The 10,526-nt window shown below is 52.6% G+C and overlaps 1 protein-coding gene across 1 annotated transcript; it reads left to right on the top strand.

The window, feature by feature from the left end:
- Positions 1–801: 801 nt before the first annotated feature.
- Positions 802–8,030, top strand: LOC115514663 (olfactory receptor 2H1). Its single transcript, XM_030316789.1, is given in 7 exon segments — positions 802–873; positions 1,048–1,207; positions 1,210–1,328; positions 1,330–1,508; positions 1,510–1,750; positions 3,420–3,558; positions 7,858–8,030. Coding segments are annotated over 7 exon segments (1,083 nt in total).
- The last annotated feature ends 2,496 nt before the right edge of the window (positions 8,031–10,526 follow it).

Raw genomic sequence — 10,526 nt, 5'->3', positions numbered from 1 at the left:
TCTTGAGAAACTTAACAGAAGACCATGGGGGAGGGGGCAAAATAGTTACAAACAGAAAGGGAGGGAGACAAACCATAAGAGACTCTTGGATACAGAGAACAAACTGAGGGTTCATGGGGGTGGGGGAGAGGGAAGAGAGGGCAAAGTGGGTGATGGGCAGGGAGGAGGGCACCCGTTGGGATGAGCACTGGATATTGCATGGAAGCCATGAACCACGGTAATCTATGCCAAAAACCAAGAGCACACTTTACACACTGTATGTTAGCCAATTTGACAATAAATTATAATTTTTTAAAAGCTTGGAGTCTTTGATAATGTTTCTATGATATTAATGACGATTTAAATGTGCTTGTGGCTTGCGTCCTGCCTGTGAGCGTCTCAGGGCAGTGACAGACCCGTCTGTGAACCGGGTCGTTAGCCGCAAAGGGAAGACCTGTCTCCTAGATACAACCTCGGTCCCTGACGAGCCCCCTCTCCCCCCCCCCAACCCCTGCAAGGAGGACGCACGGATTATAAGCAGCCCCACAAAATTCCTCTGACAAATAGAGAAATGATCCACTCCACAGACATAGCTTATAACCCGAAAATCCACTCAAAACACACATGACTTTGCTGGTTCTTCTGGCAAATGCGCAGGGAGGACACAGCTCCCCCAGCAGCACTCAGAGCACAGGGGCGGCAAGGGCACGCAGTGCTGGAAATTTCCACTAGCCTCCTTCACCCGCAGCCCGCCAGCCCCAGGCCCCGTTCGAAGTTCCGCCCCTCCTTCGGGACGCCCCCTCCCTGTGCCCCTCCTCCAGGATGCCCGCTCCCCCACCTCCGCGCGCCCCTCCTCCAGGACGCCCCACCGACCCGGTGCACCTGCCAGACCAGGTGAGTTCCGTCCAGTCGGGACAGGAACCGGCCGTGCCAGCAAGAGCTCCCCGGGGACTTCTCTGCACACCCAGGGCCCAAAGGAACCCCCTGTGCAGACCCAGGGGGGCAGCACCCGCATCATCCTGCTGTCAGTGCAGGCCCCCAGGCTGCACGCCCTGAACCTGTCCTCAGATCTATGCTTCAGCGCAAGCTGCACCGCCCAGATGCGACCCACCTGGGGCGAATACCACCAGCCTCCTGGGCTGCCCGTTCCTGGGGACCACGGAGTGCATCGTCCTCACACTGATGGCCTTTGACCGCTACGTGGCCGTCCGCTGGCCCCTGCACCATGCTACCCCTGCTTGAGCCAGCAGCTGGCGGCCACCACCTGGGCCACCGGCCTGGTGGAGTCAGCGGTCCTGACACCAGCCCCTCTCCGTCTGCTCTTGTGTCCCCGCCGGCAGGTGGGTGATATTTTTGTGTGAGGTCCCGGCTCTGACTGCACTGTCCCGCGGAAACGCCACTTACGGTGAGATGCAGGTGGCTGTCGTGGTCCCTCACTGCCTCTGCCCGAGCAGTGCTCAGGTCAAGTCTGCCACAGGGTGGAAGAAGGCGTTCCGGACGCACCCCTCCCACCTCGCGGTGGTCACCCTCGTACGACTCAGTCATTACTGTCTATCTGCAGCCCCCAAATCCCGACGTTCAGCAAAGGGGCAAGTTGTCCAGTCTCTGCTATGCAGCAGGCACTCCAGCACTTAACAACCCTCTTGTTCACACCCTGAGGAACAGAGGGGTAAAGGGGACACTGGGACGCTGCTTGGGAGGCACAGGGACCCAAGGGAGTGCTGAGAGCTGCCTGGGTGCTTTCCAGTCCCCAGGGAATCAACCTGCTTCTGTGGGGATGCCTTGTGCCCCACACCACGCCCTCCTCACCCAGGGCGCCACAGGGCTGGGCAGTAGCTGTGTGTGTGCATGCACACACGCGTGCCTGTGTGTGCGCCCTGCGTGTGTCCGTCTGTGTGTGCGTGTCAGTCCATGTGCGTGTGTCTGTGTGCGTGTGTCTGTCTTTGTGTGCATGTCCGTCTGTGTGCGTGTGCATCTGTGTGTGTCCATCTCTCTGTGTGCGTCTGTGTGTACGTGTCCATCTCTGTGTGCGTCTCTGTCTATGTGTGCATCTCCGTCTGTGTGTGTCCATCTGTGTGTGCATGTATGTGTGTGCGTGTGCGTGTCCATCTATGTGTCTGTCTGTGTCTGTCCATCTGTGTGTCTGTGTGTGTCTGTGCGTCTCCGCCTGTGTGTGCGTCTCCATCTGTGTGCGTGTCTGTGTCTGTCCATAAGTGTATCTGTGTGTGCATGTCCATCTGTGTGTCTGTGTGTGGGTGTCTGTCTGTGTGTGCGTGTCCGTCTGTGTCTGTCCATCTACGTGTGTGTGCATGTCTGTGTGTGTGTGCATCTCCGTCTGTGTATGTGTGTCCATCCGTATGTGTGTCCATCTGTGTGTGCTTGTAATCGTGTGCGTGTGCATGTCCATCTATGTGTCTGTCTCGTGTCTGTCCATCTGTGTGTCTGTGTGTGCATGTCCATCTGTGTGTCTGTGTGTGTCTGTGCGTCTCCATCTGTGTGCGTGTCCATCTGTGTGTGCGTGTCTGTGTCTGTCCATAAATGTATCTATGTGTGCATGTCCATCTGTGTGTCTGTGTGTCCGTCTGTGTGTGTGCATCTCCGTGTGTGTGTGTCCGTCCATGTATCCGTCTGTGTGTGTGTCCATCTGTGTGCATGTGTCTGTCTGTGTACATGTCTGTCTGTCGTGTCCGTCTGTGTGCCATGTGTTTAAGGTAGAGATGGAACACCTGCTCAGAAGGCACACACCTCCATGCGAGGTGAGACTATAGGAACCATCATGTATCCGTCCTCTTTCCTTTCTTCCGTCCTGAACTGTCCCCATCTCCACACCATGTGCCTGGATCACCGGTCACATCACTGCTTCACCCCCACGTCTGATCCCTGCCACATCATTTTGCTTCTCCTTCAAGTTGTTTCCACTTCTTTATGTGTGTTTGATATCTTCCATCCATTTCACCCTCTCAGATGACAGCAGAACAGGGGAGCCTCAAGCTCTGAAACCAGCCCAGGAACACGCAGCTGACACCTAAGACCCAGGCCCCGCAACCTCTCAAAGGCACTCAAATGTCACAGCCTCCTTAGGCCTGGGGCCAGATGAAGCCCATACGCCAAGTGGGGGTGGTCACCTGGGCACCTGCACCCCGCTCCCAATGCCCATGTGTTACCTGGGCACCAGCATTTCTCCCCGCCCCCTCCCGGAGTCCACAGGTCGCCTGGGCACCAGCGTTTCTTCCTAAGCATCCAGGGGTCACCTGGGCACCTGCACCCCGCCCCCAATGCCCATGGGTTACCTGGGCACCAGCATTTCTCCCCCGCCCCCCCTTCTCCTCCCCACCCCCGCCCGGGGCCACGGGTCACCTGGGTACCTGCATTCCCCACCCCACACCCACACCCCCACCCCCGCCACTCCCAGTGCCCAAGGGCCCTGCCCGGATCCGCAGGCCAACCTGCAGAACCCCCAGAGCCCTGGCCGCGCGGAGGCCCGGGACCGTTTGCACAACGCGGGCTCTGGCGCCCTCTGCCGGCTGCACTCGGCACTGCGCCTGATGTCGGGGGAAGGACCTACCTACCTGAGAAAAGGTGTGTACAATACACATACCCGTACACATTTCAGGTACCATTTAAAGTAATTTACACATATTAACGCATCAATCCCTGTCACAACACCACGAAGCAGATACTAGCTTTTTCAGATGCACAAACTAAGAAAGATATTTTGGGGCGCCTGGATGGCTCAGTCATTTGAGCATCCAACTCTTGATTTCCACTCAGGTCATGATCTCAGTGTTCATTAGATCGAGTCCACCATCGGGCTCTTCGCTGATGATGCAGAATCTGATTGGAATTCTCTCTCCCTCTCTCTGTGCCCCTCCCCTGCTCTCTCTCTCTCTCTCTCTCTCTGCCTCTCCCCTGCTCACTCTCTCCCTCTCTCTCTGCCCCTCCCTGCTCATTCTCTCCCTCTCTCTCTGCCCCTCCCCTGCTCACTCTCTCCCTCTCAAAATAAATAAAAATAAGCCTTAAAAAAAAAAGTAAGGCACAGTTTAAGTAGCAGCTGAAGAAGGTCAGTGATTGGTACCCAGGTGGGTGGAGTCAAGTCTGTGTTCTTAACCCTGTGTTTTGGTACAAACAGTGCCTCTTTAGCCCAGGTAGGAAGTCTCAGCCTTTCAGCAAACTTTGAGGAAATCATCCCAATCTAGAAATCGGATTTTCCACATGAAGGAGGTTTCCTCCTGGGAGTGAGAGTTTATCACATGCCTCAAAGCTGCTGGAAGTTTTGTTACAGCTCATGGTTTGTGTTCCTGGCTCACACACACCTCCACCCCTGGATTTCAGGCTCTCAGAAGGCAAGGACTGAAATGTTGCAGAAAATTGGCACCCAATTAATTCTATAAATGAGCAAAGGATTAAATAAATAAATATCTACCAAAAAATGTGTAAAGCTTTCTGGAAGGTCCTAATCCCACAGATGTGGTCTCTTAGCTTTTCCATGGCAATGGCAATTCCAAGTTCTCTTTGGTACATGCTGATAAGAAAAAGAAAAATCCTATGTTTATTCTAGTCCCAACACAAAGTGGCTTTGGCTGAACATGCACAGAACAGCTGTGTTAACTCTCTCCATCCTCCTCTTTCCAGCCATCCGCCCAGAGTAATTTTATTGTCTCCTCCGCCTCATGTTAGACTATGTCCTGATCTTAATGTAGATCCCCCCCATCTTATATTAATATCCTAATCTCATCCCCACAAGTAATGTTGACCTTAATTCCACTTTTTAAATCGCTTAGGTAATTTCTTTTTCCCATGACCACGTCTGCCCTCTTCCTCTCACTGGCATCTGGAAACCTCCAGTCTTTCTGCCTCTTTATCAGCTCTGTTCACACGGAGGCCCTGGTGTGGAAATATGACAGAGAATTAAATGAAGCAGTCTAAGAAACTTTTAATGAAACCTGATTTGTTGAATAAATGCTTTAACACAGGCTTAAAACTAGCATCTCATTCTGAATTAATTCTATGTGTAAAGTTATCTACTAGAAACTTCAGGAGAAAATCTCTACTAAGATTAGTCAACCACAATCCTCAGTGTCCGGAGAAGATACAGATGCTCAGAGGCATATTTCTAGCCTGATTAAGCACCACACAAGTGACTTCGAGGCTCTTGGCCTTAGTAAAAACTGCCAGTCATTTTACCAGCACAAGGAAAAAAGAGAATTACATTCTGGGACAAACAGGTAGGCAAGTCCAGGGGACAGAGGAGAGAGCACACATTTTAAGGACAAAAGGGATGAGGTGGATGAGAAAATGTTGGGTTCAGAGCGAATGGTCAGGAAAGACTTCTTTTCTTTTTAAAGCACAACTTCCCTAGAACTTAATGTAGTTGGCTTTTTTCTTTTTTACTTTTTTTAACGTTTATTTTTGAGAGAGAAACAGAGCATGAGTGGGGGAAGGGCAGAGAGAGAGGGAGACAGAACCTGAAGGAGCTGTCAGCACAGAGACTGACACGGGGCTTGGACCCATGCACCATGAGATCATGACCTGAGCTGAAGTCAGACGCTTAACCGAGTCACCCAGGCGCCCCCAGGATTCTTGAGGCATCTTCAGTGTAAAAACATGGTTTTATTAAAGCACAGGAACAGGACCCATGGGCAGGAAGAGCTGCACTAGGGTTGTAAGGAGGGACTGATTATATGGTCTTAGTGGGGATAAGTAAGTCTGTAAGGGATTTGGGAGCAAGGTTCCCAGGACTTTGAAGGGATAGCTCCTGTTAGGAAAAGGTCATTGACTACAGAGTAGTAAAATCTCAGTTATGAGACCCTCCAGATGTGTATCAGGGGCTATAAGCTTGGCGGATGATTGCCGGCATATACCTTGGGGCAGTTGAGATCAAGGAAGTTCCCAAAGGGATTGTTAAAGGATCCTGGGGGTTGAGATAATGTTACATTAAAGTTTTGACATCAAGGCAGCTGAGCTCCCAGAAGAAGGTCACTGTGCGTGTCTCAAGGACTTGTCAATGGGCTGCAAGTTGCAAAGAAAATTATTTTCTTTTGTCTTTGTTCCCCACATCACGTTGAGAAGGCTGTTATGAGCTAACAGTCCACTGGAGTAAACTGGGAACTTGGGAGTGTGGTGGCTTCTCAGTGCCTGAGCTGTTGGGGGAGGGGGGGGCTCCTGCTGGAGTAGCTGAATGGTTTCCACCTGCAAGGTCAAGCCCCCCTCTTCCTTTCAGGTCTGCATTTGACCAGCAGTGCTGGGCCTGAAGCGCCCCTTGCCGGCCTCTGGACTCCATTGTGGTGAGATTTCAGTTACTAATTTTCAAAGGCAAACAAGAGGTCCAAGGAACCCAGAATAAAAGAACAAAGTGTATGAGTGCTTGGGTGCCCGGGAAGCAGAGGATTCTTCTGAGAGGTTTGAACCACGGCAGAGGGAGCAAAATTAATAGGAGATATTCACTGATTTACTGCGTGCAAAGAGCTAAGGCATGTTGTGCATGATGGTGGGAAGATGTGGGAGGAGTTACATCAGGGACCTGAATGATTAAGGAGGAAGGTGGACATTATTTTAGGAATGCATGGAAGCTACTGAATTGGGAAAAACTGGGAAGTGGGACCCTTACAAATGCTTGAAGCCTGTAAGACTTAGGTCCCACGGGGACAGGCACTTAGCCATCCACCTGGTACAATGCTTGAGCCAGAAGTATTTACAGGTGTCATTCAAGAACCTCTAGGTTTTAGTTGCAAATTCAAGTCTGGCCACTGGTTCCCTTCTGAGGCACCCACTGGATAGTTAAGACACTAACGATGGCAGGGGTGGGGCAAGCTGAGGGCCAGGCACAAGCTAGCACCCTCCCCCCCCCCCCACCGATGGGATACCTGCAACATTCCTCAGCTTGCACCTCCCCCCCCTCAGGTGGGATGTGTGTGCTATTCCTCAGACAGCACCACCCCTGAGGTGGGATGTGTGTGATATTCCTCAGGTTCTCCTGCTGCCCAAGGAGGAAGAAAAGAACAGAAAACAAATAGTTAAACTGATATCATCTCCATCAGTTTATAAACATCTTAGTGATATCAGGGGAAAAGGGCAATCTTATCAGTAGCGTAATCTCCAGGAACTCCCACTGTTTTATGTTGATGCTTTGCTAGGTGGAAAACCACCTTAGCCTGAAGACAGCCAGGCCTCCAGTAAGGAGTCTTCTTTAGCATATGGAAATCCCTTTAAGAAAATCCGTCTTTACTTTACCTCCCCCAGCTCTGTAGCATGTAACCAGTCACTCTTCACAACCCCAGTGCAGCTCTTCCTGCGCATGGGTCCTGTCCTCATGATTTTATTATTTTATAATCACCTTTTTCCACCAAAGACGCCTTCAAGAATTCTTTGTTGGCCATCAGCTCCCAATCCCACCATCACCCCAAAACCATGCATGGGGTCCAGCTCCCACTGCATCGCAGAGCCAGGCTTCCCATTTCTCCCATGCAGAATCAATCCCTCACTCCTGAAGGGCACCAGAACCCACAACCAAAATAGGCCTCTTTGGCATATGGATTATTTCGAGCCAAGGCCGTTGAGGACCAGCGGTGCAGGAAAAGCGCTAAGCAAAGGTAGGCACAGGTCCCTTTGCATCTGTGAGGATGCCTCCCTCCCTAATTCCAAGGGGACTCCACAACTTTGATCAATGAAGTCATTGACTTAAATCTGCAAAACAAGCCTGTCTGTGCAGTCTGCTTTCATGCCTTCCCTGACTTCCTCCCCCAACGGGCTCAGAAGCCCAAGCCCCTTGCCCTTAGTGCAGCCTAGAATGGGCACTAGCGAGCTCCTAGGTCACTATGAGCATGACGCAGTCACTGTGGGAAAACGTTTGTCATTCTCTGTAAGCCTGTCTCCCGCTAGCTGGAGACCTGGAGATGGGTAGAGGAAAAAGAGAATTTTTCTTCCCCCTGTCCCCACCGCTCTCCACACACTGGGAGGGAACATTCCACCAGCCCACCCTCAAAGCCTCAGCACGTTCACGGCAGCGGCTGCCGCCACCAGAGCCCAAGTTTATCTTCCAGGAGAGTCTCTAGTGTCTCCTATCTTACTCCACAGGCCATACGGCGGGCTGCCATATTGGTGACGGGTTTTGAACATCACAGCTGTTTGGGGATGAGTTGGGGGGGGGACCCTTTCTCTGATTTTCCCTTATGTTAATGGACCATGAAGTGCAAAGAATTCCCTGCTCCAAAAGCCTGAGTGAACAAACCAAAAGGCACCAGTCCAGAGGGGCCCGAGGTCACAAGGACCATGGCGGCAACCAGCATTGGCAGAAAGAGCCAGTGAGGGACTCCGGCTGGCCCTGAAGCATCCAGAAGGCAAGGTCTAACAGGAGGCTGCACGATCCATCAGCTTGGGGTGCAGACAAGCAGTATGAGGAGGTACCATGAACCGTCTCTGGAGGACGCAGACCACACACAGCAGGTGATGGGTCACTCTTTCGAAAGACAGCTTCAACAGCACATTTATCCTGTCCCATGAGCGTTTTTACAGTGTGACATTCATTCCAGGACGTGGGGCCTGTGTTTCTGGCACTTGAACGTGCAAGGCCTTGGGACAGCCTGGACCAATGGGACGCGGCAGAAGTGACACCATGTGACTTTCAAGGCTGTGCCAGAAAAAAGACAGCTTCAACCTGGCCAGGTGTCTGCTCCCGTGTTTCCCAGGATGCACACCTTTGGAGCCCAGCCACCATGTCATGAGCAATCCCAGGCCACATGGAGAGGCCACGCCTAGGGCTCCACCGGACCACCCAGCTGAGGTCTCCACTGATGGACATCACCCATCTTTGGGCCCTTCTGACGACCTCAGCCCCCAGCCTTCAGCTGTCTCCAGTATCTCCCCACTCTCCCCTGCGTGAGCTCCTGACCCACAGAAACCCGGAGATCAACAATTACTCGTATTTTAAGCTGCTGTTTTAGGGCAACAGGTTGTGCAGCAACAAACACCAGTACGAGGAGTCTGGCTGCTGGCTCTACTCGTTAGCAGAGTGACCCCGGACCCCAGACCAGGGCCACGCTCTGCCCGAGCCACAGTGTCCTCGCCAGATGAGGGTCTCGAGAGCACGACACCTTCCTTACGGGCTGTCCTGAGCCTCAGAGCTGTCACCTACAGACCTGCCTACCTCCTTTCTGCCTCCACCTACACCCTCACTCATTAGAGAACGTGCACCCAGGAAGCCTGTGTTGCTCGCTGCGCCCAGAGGAGCTCCTGCCCACGTGTTCCCAGCCAGAACTTGTTTGTAGAAACACCACCAACATGGCATAGAGCTCTCCCGAAATTCTCTGATAGTGGGTGCCCAGGCGGGAAGCACAGTGCAGCCAGGTGGGCAGTCCAAAGCCCAGGGCACTCCAAGCTCAGCTCCAAGGTCACACGCCTGTGGGAGAATCCATCCCCACAGAGGCAGGGCTGGAAGCACCTGGCTCTTCCAACTTCCTTCCAGCAGGGCATCTGCTCAGCTGGTTTCCTGATTCCCACAGCGTTTAGCTCACCCTCGACCTCTGCAGAGCTGTGCAAAAGACATCTGAGGCAGCAATAATGGTCTTTTAGGGTCTACCCTGGGGCTGGAACAGCACATTTTCCACACCACAGGCTTGCCTACCGCACAGGCTTCTTGCCTTTCCCTGAGAAGGAGCCGCTGTGGGAACAGGGGAACTTGCAGCGCGTGCAAATGGCCTGCAGTGAATAATCACAGTGGACTGGTGTTCAACCATCGCTCTGGGACTTAACCCACAGGAGCTCTCCTGGGACTTCAGAAAGGCCTTCCGAACAGGACGATGAAGTGAGAGGACCACCCAGGCCTCCAATCTTCCACAAAAATGTGAGCATTGCTTTAAACAAACAGTACCAAAGGGAAACACAAAAGCTGAGCTGCAAAGAATCACTTCACTCAGACAACTCAGGGAATCATTCCCTCCTCTCGGAGAACTCAAGAAATCACCTGCTCCTCTCAGAGAACTCGGGGAATCACCCGCTCCTCTCAGAGAACTCCAGAAATCATCCACTGCTCTCAGAGATCTCAGAGACCTCACAGCGAAATTATCCGCTCCTCTCAGAGATCTCGGGAACTACTCACTCCTCTCAGAGAATTCGAGGAATCATTCCCTCCTCTCAGAGAACTTGGGGAATCAACTGCTCCTCTCAGAGAACTCCAGAAATCATCCGCTCCTCTCAGAGATCTCAGAGACCTCAGAGCGGAATTATCCACTCCTCTCAGAGATCTCGGGAACCACTCACTCCTCTCAGAGAACTCGAGGAATCATTCCCTCCTCTCAGAGAACTCAAGGAGTCAGGAGTCCCCAGGTTTCCTTGCCCTAATGGACCACTCAGTACTTTCTGTTCTCTGACAGCAGTTTCCTTGCCAGCTGCTCAGGGTTCTGAGAGACTGAAGGCAGGGGGTGCTCAGGGGCCGCTAGGCCCAAGGTCACCAGCACCCGCCATTCTTCTGTGGTGCTTGATCCCTAGGAGGGAGGGTCCTTGCGTCTTCTCAGGCGTATGCCCCAGGCTCCAGTGAGCACCCAGCACTGTCA

This window comes from Lynx canadensis, chromosome B2 (assembly GCF_007474595.2).
Source record: "Lynx canadensis isolate LIC74 chromosome B2, mLynCan4.pri.v2, whole genome shotgun sequence".
NCBI lineage: Eukaryota > Metazoa > Chordata > Mammalia > Carnivora > Felidae > Lynx > Lynx canadensis.
This window is presented reverse-complemented; position numbering and strand designations above follow the sequence as displayed.